Below are 21,807 nucleotides of genomic sequence, written 5' to 3'. Positions count from 1 at the left end.
GTGGGGAGGAGGGAGATGGCTGATCAGGTAAAACACTTGCTGTGCAAGGGTGAAGACCTGAGTTTAGATGTCCAGCACCCAACATGCCCAACAGGTGTGGCAGCCCACCTATAATCCCAGTGAGCAGGAAGCAGAGACAGTCCTTGGAGCAAGCTTCTAATATATAAGGTGAAGAATACCTGAGATAGACACCATTGTCAACCTCTGGCAAGGGCACACACATGCACAGATAACTAAGTATAAAGTGACAGCCTTTTTTCCTGCCTTTGTGTTTATGGTGAAGTGAAGGGCTACCGATAGCATAAATAGCAAAAGTAAGATTTTCCTACAACACGGCTGGCATTAAACAACCTCAAGATATTTTAAGTTAATCATTAGAGTAGTATACTGGAACAGAACACTCTGTCCCAACAGTTGACCTTCATTCTGTATGGTAACTCTTGGGGATTTTTTTTTCTCCCGAGACAGGGTTTCTCTGTGTAGTTTTGGTGCCTGTCTTGGATCTCGCACTGTAGATCAGGCTGGCCTCAAACTCAAAACAGAGATCCATCTGGCTCTGCCTCCTGAGTGCTGGGATTAAAGGCATGCGCCACCACTGCCTGGCCTCTTTGGGGATATTTTAAGGGCTGGAAATTTTCTAAGAAACCTGGGAAAACTAAAGGGAAAAAAATGATAATCACATAATTACACCACGGGGTACATAACATGATAAATACTAAGCAACCTCTGGCTATATGGTTGACAAAAATACACTAGGACCTTTTTGAATATATCTAGTAGAAAGGAATCATTACACTGTTGTGTGCATGTGTGTTTGTTTTTAAAGAAAAATATACGTGTTTCTTAGGGAAAGGTTAAAAATAAGATGCATAAACTATACACTCATTGTGTATATTATTTATTGCCTCCTTAACCAAACATTAACTTTTTTTTCTTTTCTTTTCTTTTTTTTTGAGCTGAGGATCGAACCCCAGGCCTAGCAAGCGCTCTACTACTGAGCTAAATCCCCAACCCCTCAAACATTAACATTTTGAACTTTACAGACAACACAAACAAACTGTGATTTTAATTATGCTTTTAATGGAGATATAAAACCAATGCAAAAGAATGTATTATATATCATTAGCATAGTGATTAACTTAAATTACGTTTTAGTAATGTAAAATACAGTGTGTTAGACCTCAAAAGAGAAACTACAAAGTTGCCTGCAACCTAAGATGTTGGGAAGGCTCCTTAAATTGTTTTTACCCACCAACTTTATAATACTCAGTGGCATCTGGGGGGACATAAGAAAATATGAGGCTCTTTTCAGCTGTTATTCAGAACTGTAAAGCTGTATGATAATGTCACTATGGGACCATAAAATTTTCCCACAAGTACTTCCAATAGCATAGGCAGTTCAGAGGCTTAATAGATCAAAGCAGAGAAAGCAGCTAAGTTATCTTGGAGAATTGTGAAACAGAAATCCTGTTACTCTCCTACAGAGAAACTCTCTAAAACTATAGGCATAACTCAAGGATGTCAGTTCTATGAAGTTTCAATAAACACTCCAAGGCACAAGTGTTGGGCACAACCTGTTAATCAAGATGTCACTGCACCATACTTTTGGAGGTTCAGGATGCTGTGCTTGAAGTGACAGGACATTGACTTTATCCCTAGTTAAGAGCACCAGGTGTCAAGCTCAGCTTCCATTTACACAGGATGCACCAATAAATCCTTAGGGATGAGTGGTCAGGTACTACATTCCTAATACATCTTGCCTTTCTGTTTTTGATGGCCTGGGGCTCTTTAAAAACAAGGTTTTGTAGGACTTCAGGGGCTCTGACTGCCCTAAATAGTCTTGAAGCAATAGAGTCAGTCCTTTTCAAAGAGCTCACTTGATACTTAATTTCTTTCAAATGAAAAATGTTAGGAATGACATGTAGGCTAAATATCTGATGATTAATATCAAAAACTGCAATATAACTAAGACATTTAATAGGGCAAAATATATTGTATTGGCAAGGTTAATTATTTGTGTGAAATATTCTGTATATTAACAAAAAAATTTCAAACCACTAGAAGCCTATAGCAAGAGAAACAGCTAAAAGACAATCAAAAGTGAGGAAAAGTTTACTGGTTTTAGAACACATTAACACACTTGACATAGAAATATTTCACTTTTAAAACTAGTGTTTGCTGTGGAAGCTGCTAAAGGCCAGTGTACCAAGATGCTGTTTCTAGTATGGGAGTTAAATTAGTGCTTCTGTAAGAAGGAACTGTATCACTTAGCATTCTTTCACACAGTAGCTCATAATTTGATGATTTCTGTTTACTAGTCCAAAACTAAGCAGGAAAGGATTTAAGTTGACTAGTCAGGCCTGGAATAAACAATGGTTTGGCAAGTCACAGTCACTCAGCTCAAGGATGTGCGGTAATCTGCAGGAAAGCTGCTCAATTCTAGTAGTCCATTGCTTCACATCTGTAAACAAAACAAAACAAAACACAGGGATCTCACTCAGTTCACTGCAGAGAGCAAAATCCTTTCCACTTTGAAATGGATTCAGGTCTTAAGAAACCACAATCCATGAGGGGATAAGAAAATTATACAGTTAACAGATTGAAAAAAAATCACTTAAAGTTTAAGTGCATAACATTAATAGTTCGTTTTCTCTCTCTCTCTTTCTCTCTTGTGTGTGTGTGTGTGTGTGTGTGTGTGTGTGTGTGTGTGATGCACATGGGGGCTTGTGCTATGGTGTGGGTAAAAAAGAGTCAAAGGACAATTCTATGGAGTCAGTTCTAGCTTTACACAGGTTCCAGGGATTGAACTCAGATTGTCAGGCATTTTTATTTTGCTAGCCCACAATACCTTAAATTTTCAAGGCACTTCTGTTCATGTACAAATTAATAGGAATATGGTTCAGTGGGGGAAAGTGTAAGGTGGTAAGAAAGAGAAAACATTTTTGGGCAGCTATGATAACTGCTAGTGCAGGTACCCACCTGCAGAGGAGTTCTATACAGCCATTTGTCTTTATCAACTTTAAGTTGCATACAGGCAAAGAGATCACAAACTGCCGGGAGGCCGTAACAATCTGGGCGAAAGTTCCGTTCTTCTTGTAGGGGTGAATTAAGAAACACTTCCTGCAAGAAGATAAAAAAGATGACTACTGGGAGGCATGAGACTCAATTCCCAATCAGATGGTAAAGAACAATGTAAAGCATTGTCTTTTTCAAGAACAAAGGTAACAACTGTGGCTACAAAACAGGCTGGACTTTCTTCTTTACAGAAGCGTGAAGGCTAAGGACCTAAGAAATTCACAAATACAGTGGATTATAAATCATCCATCCTGTTTATGACTTGGAAAAATTACTACCTTGGCCAAATTTAGCATGAATTAAAGCAGATTCAAATGAGGCAAGTTTTAATGTCTGCTCACCTGGGCCTTCTTTCGAAGTAGCCACTTATCTTCTCCAGAGGAGAGCTGGCTGAGGTTTCCCACTTTCTTTCCTGGCAAGACCCAGTCAGCAGTATTAAAAGGACACCAGGAAGTGGCCATGGGAACTTGAAGCATTTCTTTGCCAGCTCTCTCCTCTGAACTAGGCACTTCCTTAGGGCCCCCTCCTTCACGTGTGGGCCCAATAAGCCACTCTGACAGGGAACTGTTCCTTAGGACTTGGAAGGAATCAGCAATTCTAGCAGGAGCCACTGCCTTGGGTGCCTTAGCTTGTTCTGTTAGCTCATTTCTGGAAGGACACAGCCACAGATTCAAGGATTCTTTGTGTTTCTCAGGCTCAGATTTCGGTTCCACAGGCATTCCATTCTTATCCTTTCCTTCTTTCTTCAGAAGCCATTTATACATGGCTTCCTTCTCACAGTTGTTATCACACACACACTCTGCAAAGCTTGTGCAGGGCTCGTTGGCTTTGCATACTTCCTCTACTTTACACGGGTCCTGATGGTTCTGGACAAGCCAAGCCTCGGTGATTACACTGGGGACTGACAGTGGTTTTTTGGCCTCCAAGTGGTCATTCAGGCATTTCAGATTGCCCAGGTTCTCAATCTCCACACCTCTTGGCTGGTTACCCTGACAGTTGGTACAGGAGTCAGGCCTGACAAGCCAATCATTCACATTGTAGGGCTCTGTGAACACCTGGAATAAGAGTTTAAACTTCTCACTGGTTTCGCAGCTGCCATTCTCAGGCTTCTCCAGTTCACAGGGTTCTTGGGGAGTCACCAACCAATCAGACAGGTCCAGGTCATCTTGATCAAGGAGCTCTACGTCTTCAACCTTTTCAACTTCAGTAGAGAAAGAGCTGGTGCTACCATGGCTGTTACACTTTGAGGAACTTGGTTTTCCAGGAATGTCTTGATGACTGTTGAGGAGCCAGTTTTCTAAGCCCTTTAGATTGCCCCATGCATTGCTAAAGAAACTGCAGGCTCTGGCAGAAGTCTATACAAGAAGTAACCAAAATAAATGTTTAATTCCCAGAAAAAAAAAACAAAAAAAAAAAAAAAACACTAAATACTTGTCTAACAAGCATAAAAACATTTAACTGCATCAAAAGCAAAATTGATAGCCAGTGAAAATCAAAGAAACAAACTTATAAATAACCACCACTATTGGAGAGGTTTGGTGGTTGTGGAAGTTTGCATGAGAATGACCCCATATTTGAATGTTTGGTTTTCCAGGTAATGGGGTGTTTAGGAAGAAGTAGGTGTGGGGTTGTTGGATGAGGTGAGGTGTATTCACTGGGTGTGGGGCTTTAAGTTTCAAAAGGTCTAGTGTCTGTCTGTCTCTGTCTCCCTCCAACTTATAGAAAAGATGTAAGCTCTCAGCTACTGCTCCAGCACCATGCCTGCCTGCCTGCCACCATGTTCCCTGCCATGATAGGTCATGGACTCACCCTCTGAAATTGTAGCAAGCACTCAATTAAATGTTTCCTTTAAAAAGTTGCCTTCAGCTGGGCAGTGGTAGCGCATGTACCCCTTTAATCCTAGCACTTGGGTGGCAGAGACAGGCATCTCTGTGAATTCCAGGCCAGCTTGGTTCACAAAGCAAGTTCTGGGACAGCCAGGACTACACACAGAGAAACTCTGTCTTGAAAAACAAAACAAAACAAACAGGCATTTTTGTTGCCTTGGACCTGGTGTCTCTTCACAGCAGATGGAAAAAGTAACTAAGACAGTGGTGAATACTCTACTCATAAGAATATCAACCATTAACTTCCTAGAAAGCCACATTGGCACAATGTAGCAAAAGTCAAAAGGGTACATAGGCAGAATAGTAACTTAGGAATCCAATTCAGGGATTTACTCCTAAGGAACTAATTAGCTCCCAAAGTATAGGGGGCAGAATCTTAAGTTATAGCCAACTGATGAACTGTATGTATGTGATCAAAAGCATTACATATTTACCAAAACATAATTTACAGAATGATTTTTATTTATATGCATGTACAGCAAATGCTATAAACAAAAATGTCTTAATGTCAGGCTGGAGAGATGGCTCAGCAATTAGAGCACTGGCTGCCCTTCCAGAGGACCCAGGTTCAATTCCCAGTACCCACATGGCAGCTCACAGGTGTCTGTAATTCCAGTTTCAGGGCACCCAATACCCTCACCCAGACATACATGCAAAACACCAAAGCACATAAAATAAAAAATAAATAATTTAAAAAATTTCTTAATGTCACTTCACTAGGGATTAGGGACATGTATTTTGAAAGATTTTTTTTTTTCCCCTAAACTTCCTACTTATAGTGAAGTGATTTCACTCTTGTAATTAAAGATTAAAAACATGCCTTTCTACATAATGCTAAAAAAGACATAAAATACTGTTAACCCAATCTACCTCAGAAACAATAAAGGCAGCCACACACCTGACTATTCTCCAAGGTCTGTTTTGGAGTGAGCCAGTCCTGTGGGTTGGTACTGGGTACATAAGGAGCCTGATGACCAATAGCAGGTTTGCTTACAAGAAGCCATTCATTGAGAGAAACAGCTGTGCTGCTGGATGCTGACTTCTACAAGCCATAAAAAAAGAAAAGAAAAAACTTTGCTGCTTAACAAGGCAATATCAAATGAAGGAGAAAATTTACCAGAAACACAAGACCCAAGCACTCTAACACTGGGTTACTACTAACCATAAAGAAGCCATGCCTTCACTGAACTCCATTTTTTTTTTTTTTTTTTTAACTTATTGGGCTAGTGAGATGGATCAGTGGGTAAGAGCACCTGCCACCAAGCAGTCCTCTGACCCCCACAGAGGCACCTGCCCCATACATACACAAATATTTTTAAATTTATTGTGTGTGAGAGGGCACCCATGCTATGGCATGTGTATGGAGGTCAAAGGACAACTTTGTAGAGTTGGGCCTCTCCTTCCAACTTTATGCAGGTTCTACAGGTTGAACTCAGGAAAAATGCGCGATAAGCCTTTGTCCCCTAAGCAATCGTCTTACCAGTCCCACCTTTCACAACTGTAAAACAAGATCAGGGATGGCGGTCACATCTACAGTCTCAGCACTCTGGGAGGCCAAGGCAAGAGGGCTCCAAGTTAAAGCCAGCATGGGCTACAGAACTATTCTAAGTCAGACTGTGCTAATATTTAGAGCCCATCTCAAAACAACAGTCAACCGCTAGAGTTCTTCTAATTCAGATGTCTTCAATCTTTTATTCACTTGTTTTACAAACCCATCTGAATCAGAGACTCCCAAGGAAGAACCAATATCAGTAACAATGTTAATCATTTCCATTTAACTAATCATTTTTCTTATTAAATCTATAAAACTAAATTTCTATTTGACATTTGGTGCTTCAAGAGGCATTCAAGTGGATGCTTTTTACAAATAAATAGTAGCAAATAAAAAAATAGTTATCAAGACACAGAAGAATTCATAAATTAATGACTTAATTACCAAAAACAGAACTACAGTTTACCTGCTCTGGCACCTGGATATAGCCTCTTTTCTCTAGGAAAGGCCCAATATTTGAAGAGCTAGCATGTGCCATCAGGTGCTCAGGAATTTGCTATCAAGAAGAAGAGAATCATGTTATTTATGCTTTTCTATCCCCCCAAAGGGGGGGGTAGTATAATCACTACATTTCAAAATCACTGAGCAAAGCATTTTATTTTCACTGTAAATCCAATGATCAGTTTAAGCTATCTATGTCATAAGAAATCTTCCCTATATTTGGCAGTGGTGTGACTAAACAAAACCCAAATGATACTACACCATTCAAACCGTAACACTTATTTTTTAAATGTGTCAGAATATTTCTAAAGACAGAGGAAGAGCTCTAAGTATTCTCAGTGAATCAATAACAATCCCCAAACTGCCAACCTATAGTTCTGACTTAATCAGTACATTTCTAAAGGTCACTGTCTCAAGCAAGCCACCATCCAGGAGACTATCGACTTGACAAGTACCCTATGAAATAGTTGAAATTAACATTACTTACAACTGTCTTAAGAGATCCAAATGTGGTGATGGTCTGGCGCAGAGTAGATGTGTCTGCTTCAAAGAGTAGGACAGTCGAATCTTCAGGTTTAAGAGCCAAACTGCCCAGTCTATGAAAGTGATAAGATTTAGATATTTTCCAAGGAATACCAATATTAGCAAGTATAACATTAAATACCAAAAAGAGCAGGATGGTTTTATACAAGAACAGAAAGTCAAGTTAAATCCAACACATGCAATGAGTTACAAATCTGACTTGCTTTTTATGCCCATGAGAGTAGACCAAAGTCAAAAGTAAAAGTTTCTTTACCTCTCCAGGCACAGAGAGACTTGATTGGCGAGATCTTTGTTCTGGGTATATTCCAGTTGATGAATAAGACAACTGAATTGGCCCATTAGCTACAAGAAACATGAAACCATCTATTCACAATATTAAAAGTATCCAGGTTAATAAACAACATTTTAGAGAAAACTCCTGTCTTGACATACTAAAATTACATAGCAGCTAAAACATTCTCTGGAATCTAGAAAGCATACTCAACCAAGTGCAGCCATGTAGTCACCTTACCCAGTAAAGCTGCTGAGCCTGCTGCTGCAGTGTCTCCTCTTTAAGCTGGTAGATGAGATCTACCTGTTCATTGAGCCACACCTCACGACTCCGAAGGCACTCTAGATGGCGACTTATGCAACTGTGAATCTGAGCTTTTACCTAGGAAATGCATGGTAGTATAAACTAGTGTTATAAGCCAAGGAATGACAATTCCCATAAAATACTAATGCTCTCAAACTTTTCAACATATACTCAAAAATTTGCCTACAATTTCAGTAATCCCATGAAGTCTTATGAATCCTAGTTAAAGAATCCAAGGCTAAAAGGTATACCTAATTTCTAAAATACCTTCACTCCTCTCCCTTAGAGGATCAGCAATTAAAAGAAAAAGATATGCCAGGGATACTAATCCCCCTCAGCTTTCCAGACAACTCTAAGCTTTACATGCCTTTAATCCCAGCACTCAGGAGGCAGAGAGGCATGTGGATCTTGATAAATTCCAAGCCAGCCTGGTTTACAGAGCAAGTTCCAGTTCAGCCAAGGCTACACAGAGAAACCCTGTCTCGAACAACCCCTTCCACCAAAAGACTCTCTGGCTGGTCTGTGTCCTTTTTCCCACCTATATGGAATAAGCAGTCCATTTATAGTAAGCCAGTTTAATACAGGCATGAGCCATCTTATCGAAAGCAAAGAGACCCATTAGGATGGATAGCTAAATTATAAACTAATGTTCCTAAGAGTGTATACAATGGTTCACATTTTGTCTATATACAAACATTTTGAGGGAAAAAAATTCAAAACAGCTATTTAAATCATTCATGAGCATTCACATAGTACATTGGTATATCATAAAAGTTCCCCTTTGGAAAAAGTTGTTTCTAAGTCATATACTACTTGAATCACTGACCAGCAGAATGCTATTGGAACTAACAAATTTCATTCTGACTTGCATTTAGAGACTATACCACTTATATCATGCTACAACAAGTTAAATTAAATAGAGACACAATGAAATGCCATTTTTATATATCAAAAAGGTACAGATATGCCAGGCATTGTAGCACACACATTTAATCCCAGAACTCAAGAGGCTAGCAGATCTCTGTGAGTTCCTGGCCACTCTGCTCTATACAGTGAGTTCCAGGACAGTCAAAACTATGTAGAGACCCAATCTCAAAAAAAAAAAAGCTAAGCAGATTCCTGCTCACTCTCTGTTACTCTGCATAACTAACTGGGCACAAGAGCCACACAAAGGAGCAATCAAAACACATGCTAAATGGCAAATCTCCAAGTAGGGTCTCAGATTCTTCCAGCATCTGACTTATTTCCCTGTGGGACCAAAAGCTCCAACATGCCAGGCAGAGGATTAATTAGGGTTAAGAACATGTAGGATGGGTCAAACTTTCTGGATGACATGGAGAAGTTAAGTGCTCTACCCAGCCTTGTGCTACAGCCAGACAGACCAAGGAAGAGGAAAGCACACAGCACACCTCTCGTAAGTTATCTTTAATTTGCTGTTCAGCCCGGAGTACTCCACCAATAGCAAGCTCCAGCTCCCTCCGTGCATCACTGCACCTCAAAAGTGTTTCTCTATTACTGTAGCAGCCACTTTGTTCCAGGGAAGTGTTCATTCTGCTCACTGTTCCTTTAAAAGAAAGAAAGAAACCAAAATAGCACCATAATTACAACCTGAAACCACCTTTTGATCATGGCTCAAATGATTACTCCAACCAGCTCTCATTACTAACATCTTTGGTGATTTCCAAGATACATACTCAATACATTGCCCCCCTTCCCTACCTAACCTGTTTCTGCTAGAAAATTCTAGCATATGCCTTTAATCCCAACACTTGGGAGGCAGAGCAGGCAGTTCCAGGAGAGCCAGGGCTACAGAGAGAAATGCTGTCACAAGAAAGGGGAAGGGGGAAGAAAGAGGGGGGAGGGAGGGAGGGAGGGAGGGAGGGAGGGAGGAAGGAAGAAAATTCTATGATTACTTTGGGGGACACTTTACATGTGAACATATATGTTTGAGGAAATACACCAATGGTCCTGAATTAACAGGATACATGTTGGTGAAAGTGTTAAAAGAACATTAAACCACTTTTGGTATTAAGGGGTTGTAATCCCAGCACTGAGTTGGGGAGGAACTCATGACCAGCAGGGCTACATAGCACTGGTTTTGAGACCCTGTCTCAAAAGATAACAAAACAAAAACACCAATCATTAATAGGATTCTGGACTACAGATGTGGCTCAATGTAGAAATAACTCTACCATGTGTGATTCCCTGGGTTTTATCCCTGCAACTGCAGATTTCCCCATCATGATCTTCAACCCACCCCCACACCACCCCCTCCCTTTGCTCGTAAAATCCCTCTTCCCTCTCTTGGACTGGACTAGAAGAGAATTAAAAAGAAAGAAAAAAAAAAGAGCCTTTGTTGAGTTAATTGAGTCGGTACTCTACTGGGTATACAGAAATTTCAATTTAGATGTTATATGGAAGTATTTGTCACAAGGCTACTCTGTCCCATGATCATTAGGCTAAAATTATTTCTGAGTAACATGCTATGGAGACATTTAGAAAAGGGAAGGAGGACTCAAAACCAGGGAGGGAAACAAAACTATCTCCACACAGGAAGGCTGTTTGCCTAGATAAGCAACTCTCTGGGAGGACATGATTACTACTCGCCAATACTTGGGCGACTTGTCTAGTAGAATCAGACTTCTTCAGAATATCAGCCCTAAGGAGGGGATGGCTTCACTGACCGCCTCACAGTCCTGAAGGCAATGGCTCAAAGAAGCCCGCTCTGGGCTCAGCAGCAACAGCCTGTCAGTGCAATCACAGCGGCTGGCTGCCCGTCAGAGGCAAAGGTACATTTTGGACTGACCTTGATAGCATCCCCAAGACTAGGTTTCACAACAGGCTGAAAGCTGGTTAGGTTAGGGCCAATACTGAGTTCCCACCCTCAGAAATAAACTGTGGGGCTGAAGAAGTGGCTCCGCAGTTAAATGCACTGGCTGCTCTTCCAGAGGACTAGGGTTCAATTTCCAGCACCCACATGATGGCTCACAACTGTTTGTAACTACAGTCTCAGGGGTCCTCAGATACAGGGGTCCATGTAAGTGATACAGAGACATAAATACAGACAAAACACCCATATGCGTAAAATAAGTTTTTAAAAAAGAAAGAAGAAATCTGTAAGAAGATGAAGCCCAGGAGGCTTTCTTACCTCACTTCAGCAAAGGACTCAGCTCGAGGAACTTCTGAGTTCCTACCAAAAACTCAAAGTCCAGTAAATTTCCTAACTTCCCACTTGCTAATTCTGTTACCTCTGTCTGTTTACCCACAATGACCTACAGAAAAGGCTTCCTCAATTGCATTTGTCAGAAGCCCCTGTGGAATTTTTTCTAACCCTAGAAACAGCAGCTGTATTAACTTGTGTTTCCATCTAATATTATAATCAGGCTTCAAGTATACTGAGCACATACTGTATGTTTTTTTGAAAAACCCCGCCAACACAATGTTGGAGCGTTTAGTGTCACCATGTTACTGCATCTGTTAGCCATGCATGACCTATGTAGCTATTTTCCCAATAGTCTTCATATGCCATACTTCTCAGGCCCTCGCTTGTGTGGAATGCTGCAATGTTTGGCACTATGAAAATTTTAATTAAAATATAGCTTTACAGTGTGAAAACCCACAACTCTAGAACAAGGCAGAAACCCTCAAATACAACTAGAGCAGACTATACTACTTGATCCTTAACAGGAATCTTTTAAATCTAATCACAAGCATGTTCAACTGCCCAGGAGTGGACACAGACAAAACACACAGTGGCTCAAGACCGGAGATCTCAGCACTCAGGAGGCTAAGGCAAGACTGCAGAGAGTTCAAGGCCAGTCTGGGTTACATAGTGAATTCCAAGACATCCTGGGCTACAATGTGAGACTGTCTCAACAAATCAAAATATCCCTAGTTGATTTTTTCTTGTCAGCAATGAAAAATTGTAAAATTGATTTTTTTTACCACATAGTTACCACAATTTTTTCAATTTAAGATGGGTACTGTCTTTCAAACAGAGTCATATTGTTAAAATTCACAATTCTATGATCTCAGCCTCCCAACACTTGGACTACAGGCATGGGCCACAGCTGCTGGCTGCCTACTCCTGGTCGTAAGAATAAGGCCATTACAGCCAGGCAGTGATAGCACACGTTTGTAATCCCAGCACTCGGGAGGCAGAGAGGCAGGTGGATCTCTGTGAGTTCGAGGCCAGCCTGATGTACAGAGCAAGTCCTAGGATAGTCAGGGCCACACAGAGAAACCTGTCTTGAAAAACCACAAAAGAAAAAGCAAGCAAGCAAGCAAGCAAGCAAGCAAGCAAGCAAGCAGTGCTGAAACTGAGGATGGCTTTCCAGTGAGGAGGCCTTGACAGAGGAGCCGTTCTCCACGCAGAAGCACTGTTTTCACTTTTTAACGTGTGTTCAACAGGTGCAGGATGTGCGTGTGTGTGTGCGTGTGTGTGCGCGTGTGTGTGTGTGTGTGTGTGTGTGTGTGTGTGTGTGTGCGCGCACGCACGCGCACCATCTCCTCTACTTCACTGTTACCTAACTAAGTGGGCCAAATTGACCCTAATCCCCAAAATTTAACTTTAAATACTGAAAACGTCCTTTAACTTCACCTTAACGATGCAAACTAGTGCCCTAGCACTTTCAGACAAGAACTGAATTGCATTACATTTTTCCAGAGTTGTATGTGTGTGTTTTGTTTTAACTTCCTTGTTTCTAGGATCCCTGCACTAAATTTTAGAGTACTGGAAAAATGTGAAAGAAACACACCCAATCCTCAACCCCCCCCCCAATAAAAGACCCTCAAGTTTGTGAGGGTGGTAGTATCTATATGCAACACACATATCTAGTTATTAAGTCCAAATATCTTTGAACCAGTATTGAGCAACCAATCACAAACTAAAGATAACTTGATATCATATGCTTTGACCATAAGATTTCCGAAAAGCTATAATTCTCATGACGCACATTAACCACAAACTGAAAGATGGAAAGGTTTATTACTGTGGGCACTGCTCAGTGGTAGTGTTTAACATGCTTGAGGTCCTGAGTTCAACTCTCAACACCAGTAATACAGTTAAATAAAACCTTTGCTATTTTAGTACAGTACCCATATTTCATGAAGCCAAAGGCTTACATAGTATGACACATACATGTGTGTGTGTGTGTGTGTGTGTGTGTAACTTAGAGCCTGGTATCCTGTCTTTAAGATTTATTTTTATGTGTATAAATGTTTTGCATGCATAAAGTAAGTGCACTGCATGTGTGCCTGGTACCTTGGAGGCCAAAAGGCATCTATGTGATTCCTGCAACTGGAGTTACAAATGGTTGAGCCATGTAGGTGCTGGGAACCAACCTGGTCCTCAGCAAGCCGAGCAAGTGCTCTTATTCTTTTATGTGGAACCATTTCTCCAGCCCCTAAATGACCCCTTTAAAGGATCACAGTACAGGGTGAGAGCTGGATTCAGGGTTCTCAAGGTCTAGTCCTGTTAGCTCCTCTACCTTTAGAGTATCACAACTCATGAATTATGTTTACCAAAATTAGAGTTTAAAATGAATGTTTTTAAGGGTTTACTATTAATTTCCATAGTCTCAAGTTTTATAGTCCTCAATAAATTATAAGCAGTGTTTCAGAACCCTCTGCCTTGGATGACAACTACAAAAATACATATAGCACTGTCTTAATAGGCTCAGAATAATCAAAATCCTCCCAAGTACCAGTGCCAGCAGGAAGGACTGAAGAAAAGAGCCTTCAGTCCCAGCATCTGGACGAAATCACAACTACTCCAGGCTTTGTTGACTGAATCAAGGTTTAAAACAGATTATCTTTTTTTATTATACACGAGACTCACCAAGCAGACTAAGCCTGCCTTTGCTTCCAGAGTGCTAGGATTAAAGGCGGAGGCCACCATGCATGGCTAGAATAGATTATCTCTTAACGCTATCCTCCAGTTCTCATTCAGTGTCAGCTTGCTCTCTGCCTCCAAGAAAGCCCTCCACTTTGAGTGGATAAGCCAAGAAGGTCCTAATGGACCCACAGTATGAAATACTGTCTATTGAGTTATCTCAGAAGAGAAAAACTACCTGAGACTGTAAAATCTGTAGTGAAAAGCTATCAATTTAAAACAGTAAGTGCTACTTTACCTTGAGCCATTTCCTGACTTGCACGTTCTTCTCTGTCAGTGAAAAAAGTTTTTAAATCACAACACATTGTCTCAAACATTATACAGATCTTAAACTGAATCCACTTCCAATTCTTTACCTTCGGCAGCGCTTTCAGATGGAGCTGCTAGACTCCCAGCACAGAAACTCTTAAGCAGTAACCGAAAAACGGCTGCAAAATCCTGCCACCTGATGGCAAAACTAAGTAAGGTTTTTCTGGTTCAAAAACTGAAAAAACTAACGGTAAAATTAAGCTAGAGCAACAGTGACGCAAACAGCTTTCTAGGCTTCACTTTGCCCTTTCTAGGAGCGGCTGTGAAACCGGTCTCCCAGGGCTCCCCGCACGCATGCGCGCTCTCCTGGACAAGGCAGCACACTCACCTCGCAGTGCGGCCTCGCGATGCAAACTACTGCGTGTGCGCAAACTACTGCGTGAACGCGAGCAGCTACCTTTTTACCCTCTCGGCTAGTCAGGTGCCCGGGCCAGGCTGCGCCCCGCCCTGCACACGTCAGCGCTCTCCTCCCCCCACCTGCTACTCCGCCCACTGCACCCGCCGCCGGAGCCACAGCAGCTAGGCTCCTCCAGCAGCCTCTGCAACCTGCTCAGCCCAGCCCAGGGCTCAGCTGCAAATCACCAACCAGAGAAAAAGCTGGGTCGGCAGGTGGACTGCGATAACGGTCCACGTGCCGGCTGGGCTTCGCCCTAGAGCTGTTCGGATTTGGTTAATTTGGGGGTAGTTTTGCTGTTGTTTTTTTAGAGTTTAGAAAAGCTCTTGCTGGCCCGCAGGGCAGTGGTGACACAGGCCTTTAATTCCAGCACTCGGAAGACAGAGGCAGGCTCTGTGAGTTCAAGGCCAGCCTGGTCTACAGCTACAGTGAGTTCCAGGACAGTCAGGGTTACACAGAAACCTAGTCTCGAAAATAAAACAAAAACCAGAAGCTCTTGCTGTGTAACTAAGACTGGCCTGAGGTTCCAGAGTGCTGGGACTGGCAGGATTCAAATGGGGAAAAAAATGAGGCAGGATATAGAAAATGCTTCTCACTCTGGGATCTACTTTACATTTCCTGCTGTCTGAGAGTAAAACTTCAACATAACTGATAAAGCCAAAATTGCCAACAGTGACAGAGCTGGTTTTCCTAAAGACGGTTCAGAAAAAGGATATCAAAACCAATTGCATAGGGTTTGGTGCTCAAATGTGTAATCTCAACATTTATGAGGAAGAAATAGGATCCAGAGTTAAAGGGAAGTCTCAGCCACAGTAGAATTCAAGGTCTGTCCAGGACACCAGTGACCGTTTCAAAGAATACTAATTAACAAAAACCCTATGCTTACTTTTGGCCAGAACGTCCTGACCTTGAGTTGAACTGTATAAACTCCTCTTATCCCTTGCCCCAAACAATACACCTCATAAAACCACCATAGTTTCATTTACAAACACTCATTCTTTAAACCAGCTTACATCCTTTTTTTACTTAATGTTTGAACTTTACTCAACTTTTAAATTTTGCTTCATCTTTAAACCTTGTTGTAAATTACAACTTGAGCAATGGACATAAAAACCCATGGTAGACACTTAAGTGCAAAACTCTGGAGGAGGTCACACCCATGTCTTAGATGTCTACGGTTTGATAGATGGAAGTATATCTCTTATCTCTACATAATAGACTCATTAACTTTACTTTACTCAGACTAGTTCAGACATTCTTTCCTGAGGTGTGGTCAGGATCAAGCCAAGGGCGGGGTGAGCTGACTCAACACTGGAGGCAGTGAAGAGACTAGGATATAAATACAGGTATGAGCCACATATTTTCCCTTTTCTATGGATATAAAGTGACTTTTGTGAACATCAAGAGTAAACAAAACCATGAGAGAAGACTCAAACATCCCTAGACACCAAATCCCAGACACCAAGGCAGCAGTTTACCTCCTTCATCCTAAAGCACGGTTTCTGAGATCCCAAATCAAACTTTCATTAGAAAGAAAGAAAACAGCTAATTCTAAAATCCTCTTTGGATAACACATTTGGTGAAGATACAAAAACTAGATGAACGGAAAGTGTCTGGTTCTCTTCATGTCAATGGCTGATGCTTAGTTTATTAGAGTAAAACTCATGTTAAGAAGATAATCCCAGCACTCAGGAGGCTATAGCAGGAGAATCATGCTTGCCATCCTGGGCTATATTATGAGTTCAAAGCTAGCCTATCTATACCAAGACCCTGTCCCAAATACTAGGGGACAAGGAGCAGAGCAAATCAGTGTGTGGACCGCTGTGATTCTTAACATTCCCATTTTAGTGAACTAAAAATCCCCTTTCCACCCATTCACTCTATCCTGTCCAGCCTGGTTCTCCAGTTCTTTCTGCCAGCAATGATAGTCCCTTCTGTCTGTCTACTGTGCAAGTTACAAGCATTAGAGAGCCTTCCCTAAACAAATACATCATTCTTCAATATTACCAGTCAACAGAACCATCATGCTGCCTTCTGGTGCCTACTGACATCTATATAGGTTTCCAGTGTGGACCCTTTAACACAGAGGCGATCCTTCAACAGTTCCTCATGGTGTAGTGACCCCCAACCATAAAATTATTCTCATTGCTACTTCATAACTGTAATTTTGCTACTGTTATGACTCATAATGTAAATATTTGTGTTTTCCAGTGGTCTAAGGTGAGCCCTATGAAAGGGTCATTCAACACCCCCTAAAGGAATCATGACCCACAAGTTGAGAACTGCTGCTTTAATACCTGATACCCTGCGGGGCGGTGGTGTCACAGGCCTTTAATCCCAGCACTCGGGGAGGCAAAGCCAGGTGGATCTCTGTGAGTTAGAGGCCAGCCTGGGCTGCAGAGTTCCAGGAAAGGCACCAAAGCTACACAGAGAAACCCTGTCTTGAGGGGAGAAAAAAAAAACAAAAAAAAACCTGATGTCTTTATTAGACCTTATTTCTTAGCCTGAGGATTCTCTCAGTTTTGAACACTCCAGCACCACACACACACCTGGTATTATCTGCACCTTGGCATTAAGAACATGCTGTATGTTCGACAGAGTTGGCCTAGTGAGAAAGGCGCCCACAGCATTGTACCAATGCTTGTCTTTAACTTGCCAGTAGTTTAATATATCTTTTACTAATGGATGGATGAATAATGTTAATAACCAAATTCAGAGCAGCCACAATAAAATAATTTGTTATAAACATAATGAACTTGATGTCCCATTAAGGGGTGTAGTATTAATTTAGGAAAGTAATTTAGAAGAGGAAAATGTTTCTAATACAACTGTTCTCTTTTGTCCCAGGACGGGGGTCCAATGTCCCCTCTTGTGAATGCTAAGCAATACTTTTAAGGCACACCTTAGCCCTTGGTTCCTGACAGCCTCATGGAGTTCAAACTGGCCTTGAACATGGTATTCTACCTCTTGCCTGGGCTCTTAGAACTCCGGCAACAACACCCAGATTAACTTAATTCCTTGTTTTCAAACAGAACAGAACTGGTGAGGGTGTCACCACAGAAACCATAATCCCAGGGGAAGTGCTGAGAAAGATTGTTTTAAAAAGGCCAGATCTGAAAATCTTAGTTCCATAGACCCAAAACAACAATGGATCTGGGGGGTAAAATGTGCACTATTTACAGCCAACTCAACATTTCCCCCCTCAGGCTCTGCAGTACCACACAAATTCCAAGTGACATCCACAAAAGCTAGGGAGGCTTTCAATCCTAGGGCTGTACCCTATCTTCAACTTGAACTTCTTGCCCCAAGACAGTCAAGGATAGGAAAATAGGTACTTATCAGCACCACGTAAGAATACCATTTTAGGCAGGTGGATCTCTGTGAATTCCAGGCCAGCCTGGTCTACAAAGCGAATTCCAGGATAGCCAGAGCTGTTCCACAGAGAAACCCATTCTTGGGGGGGGGGGGGGAGAAAGAAAGAAAAAAAGGAAAAGAAAAGAAAGAAACATTTTATCTCTTATTTTATATAACTATCGTGTGGGTTTTTCCTACAGAAGCAAACAAGAAATGAATTTTTTTTTCCCTCTCTCAAAGCTGAGAGACTAGCACTAAAGCCAAAATAAAGCTCAAAACATATCTGACGAATTATTTTGGAAGGTGTAATTGTCCACATATGAAAGGACTGTTATTTACTGACAAAGAAACTCCACTACCCTATTTTGTCAGCTACTCACCAATTGCTAGTTCCACAGGGCAATCAAGGTAATGCCAAATGAAGGAACTCTAAGCTCAAAAGCCCCAAGTAGAATCCTAGTCCCCAAGAAAAACATCTTGATTCTGCTGTACAGTCCAGCCAAGCAAAGGCAGGACTAAGAATGAGCACACGATGCGTCATCCGTGCTACACAGAGCATCAGTCGACAGAACACCTACACAACAGTTCTTTAGCTCACTTGCCTGTGAGCTCATCTAATTCACGAGTATGCATGACAAGCCAGGACCTGTGCTACACAGACTGTAAGCTTACAAACGATGCCCAAAGTGTTAGATTTAACAGTCACAGAAGACCAGCTGAGGAGAGGAATACAGTGGCTCCTCTGACAGACAAGCACAGATAGTCCCCAGAATACAAGTGCTCAATTTGGAGACTGTCGTGAACTTGACAGAGTTAAATACCATACCTACATCACAAGCTCCCAGGTGCAAAAGTCTTCGTCTGACTGCTCCTTAGCCATTTGGCTAAGATCCAGCTTGCGTCTAATCCCCAGCCACACCAGGTATTTTGAAGGAGCCATTAAAGGTTTATGTAGTCAGTCAAGTATTTGAGGTCTTGAACAGTCAGGAAGCAGTGTTGTCCCTGAGGATACAATGGTGCGTCGCCATCTAGTGGAGACTTTGTGCCACTGGTTCATTGACCACTAGATTTCTGACTAAGCGGCACAGTTAAAAGATAATTAGCAGACACAGTGACTCTCTAAAAGCATACCAGTATGTTAACACTGTATGGGCAAAGCACTATTTAAATGCTAGCCGGGAGACTCTCAAATGGAGAAGGGACATATGCCAGAATACCCAGAGTTTATAAAACCCATATATAGATCCCTGAGGTTCCCAGCAGTCTACACTGATTTAACAAACTAGAGAGGGAGTAAGTCCTCTGTACTTCTAAAATTAGGTACAACCTCCCCTTCCTGTAGCTCCACTTTTCCACTTTTGAAAATATTCCCTCAACAGAATAACTTAAGAGACTTAGACTTAAGTCATGATAAAACCTTCATCACAAAACTTTAAATGTCTAGGTTATTTTCCTAGAGACTCAAAGATAATTGGAGTTGACTTATTGGAAGAGGTAAAACGGAGAAGTAAATGTAAGGACTGTTAATAGTGCCAGAGGCTACACATCTCACTCCTCTGTACAATTCTGCAAGCTAGCAAACCTACCTCCCAAACAGCTTTGTGGTGGCGTGCACCTATGTAATCCCAGCAGAGCCGGGATTCCTGCAGCCTGTCTCAAACAAGCCACACAAACAGGGCTGGAGAGATGGCTCAGTGGTTAAAAGTACTTGCTGCTCTTCCAAGGGGCCAGAGCTCAGGTCTCAGGACCCACATCAGGTGGCTTACAATGGCTTGGACTTCCAGGTGTAAGGAGATCTGACACCCTCTTCTTTTTTTTTTTTTAAGATTTATTTATTTATTATGTATCCAGAAGAGGGTGCCAGATCTCATTACAGATGATTCTGAGTGCTGGGAATTGAACTCAGAACCTCTGGAAGAGCAGTCGGTGCTCTTAACCTCTGAGCCATTTCTCCAGCCCGAACCCTCTTCTTAAACAAACAAAGGCAAAGAGCAAATCAAGTAACTTGCTGAGCAGTACAAATGAGATAAACCTCCTCCTGCTGTCACACCCGGGTGAATTTCTTTCCAAGATTGTGGTGTACTTTCAGTTCAGAAATGCCACAGTGGGATCCTAACAGAGAACCAACTGACTTACCGTCCCATACACACTCAGGGAAACAACTCAAGAGCCCTACAACAATATTGCAAATTCTCAGGCGGGTGGTAGAAAGTCAAGTCCTCACACAAGAGTGTTACCCTGCAAACAGCACTAAAGAAAGCTGTGTGCACCGAGGGTCAGGTCCTCCAGCCCTCTGCCTTGTCATCTCGATCCATCCTCCCAAGTTCCAGCCTGTAGCGCTTAAGACGGTATTGTTTTCCCCCTAAGGACTTAGTAACATCAGGGCCAGGAGCGCGTCCATTTCTTACACTGCTATATCCTGGACACCCTGGGCATACAGCATTGTATAAATGAGTGCCTGAGCAACGCATCAACGACCCTGCAAGCTCTCTTCTCATCAGCAGAAGGCAGAAAGTAAGCTACTTTGGAGGACTGTAGGAAGAATTAACTAGGATGTTAAGTAATACTGTGTTCACGACATAGCCTCCAACATTCCAGCTTGCCAAACCATTCGGAATAGGAGCAAATGTGCTCTGGATCAATACTGGAAAACAGGCTCATCTGGCACGGGAGTCCCAGACAAGAGCCATAGAAACAGGGCTGTGACCGCTGAAAACCCAGGGAGGGACCGTCAGGAGAGTGTAGGAAAGGGATGGAAGAGAAGCTTCTCCAAGGCTTCAGGCTGCCAACTGAGGCCCAGGGACTGAGCACGTCGACAGGAGGGGAGGAAAGGACAGGCCCAGCGCTCGGGAAGAAGGGAGGGGTGGCAGCTCCGGGTCGCGGGGGAGGGAGAGGAGTCCAGGCCTGGCGTGACACGGGGAAGGGACAGGCGACGGGGCCCGGCACGCAGACAGGCAGGATGGTGGCCCGGGACCCCGCGTGTGTCGGGAGGAAGGCGGGCAGGACAGGCACAGGCCGGGGCGAGGAGGGCCGAAAGGCAGCCAAAGGAAGCGCGCCCGCCCCGCCGGCCGCACTCGTCCTTACCAGCTGGCAGCACTTCTTCCGGTGATCGGAGGGGACCTTGGACCGACCCAGACAGCTAGCCACGAAAGGATCGGGCTCCAGACCTCAGAGCTCTCGCGATAGCAAGGCCTTGCGATCACGCCTCTAGTTAGGGTTCTGACAGTTCCGCGAGATTTCCTTCCGCGCCTGCGCAAAGCCTCCTTAGGAGGAGCGTGGTAATTTTCCCTGTCCCTAATCTGGGTCCTTTTCATGTCGATCTGTAAGTAAATTAAGTATATGGAAGATGTGCAATGCTGGATGGAGAAATATGCCAAGTGAGCCTCTTGCACAAAAATGCTCGCACAAGGTAGACTTTATTTCGCGGTAACATTCATATGTAAGAATACATGTCAGAAGACACATAAGACCGTATATCGCATGACTCCTTTATCGTGGAAATCAAGGCAAATTCTTTAAAAAACATTTTGAGTTGACACATAGTAATTGTCCATGTCTATGAGGTACAGTGTTAACTTTCAATGCATGTAAACAATGTATGGATCAGATGTGGGTAATTGCTATAGTTATCATTTATTTGTATTGATAACATAGAAAATCCTATCAACTATCTTTGAAATAGACAATCTGGGTGTGGTAGCACCTGGCTACAATCCCAGCACTTGGGAGGAGGAAGCGGAAGGATGGGAGTTCAAGGCTAGCCTCCACTACTGGGAGTTTGAGAGA

The 21,807-nt window shown here is 42.5% G+C and overlaps 1 protein-coding gene across 1 annotated transcript; it reads right to left on the bottom strand.

The window, feature by feature from the left end:
* Positions 1 to 1,058: 1,058 nt before the first annotated feature.
* Positions 1,059 to 21,223, bottom strand: Ncoa4 (nuclear receptor coactivator 4). Its single transcript, XM_036199162.1, has 10 exons — positions 21,106 to 21,223; positions 9,481 to 9,635; positions 8,009 to 8,149; positions 7,751 to 7,839; positions 7,442 to 7,550; positions 6,920 to 7,009; positions 5,860 to 6,003; positions 3,417 to 4,430; positions 2,980 to 3,120; positions 1,059 to 2,461 (listed from the first exon to the last, which is right to left on the bottom strand). The coding sequence occupies exons 2-10, from the start codon at positions 9,619 to 9,621 to the stop codon at positions 2,456 to 2,458; spliced, it is 1,875 nt and encodes a 624-aa protein (XP_036055055.1). The 5' UTR covers positions 9,622 to 9,635; positions 21,106 to 21,223; the 3' UTR covers positions 1,059 to 2,455.
* Between the last annotated feature and the right edge of the window lie 584 nt (positions 21,224 to 21,807).

Source organism: Onychomys torridus, chromosome 9 (assembly GCF_903995425.1).
Source record: "Onychomys torridus chromosome 9, mOncTor1.1, whole genome shotgun sequence".
Taxonomy (NCBI): Eukaryota; Metazoa; Chordata; class Mammalia; order Rodentia; family Cricetidae; genus Onychomys; species Onychomys torridus.
Note: the sequence above shows the minus strand (reverse complement) of the source record. Positions and strands in the feature narration are given on the sequence as shown.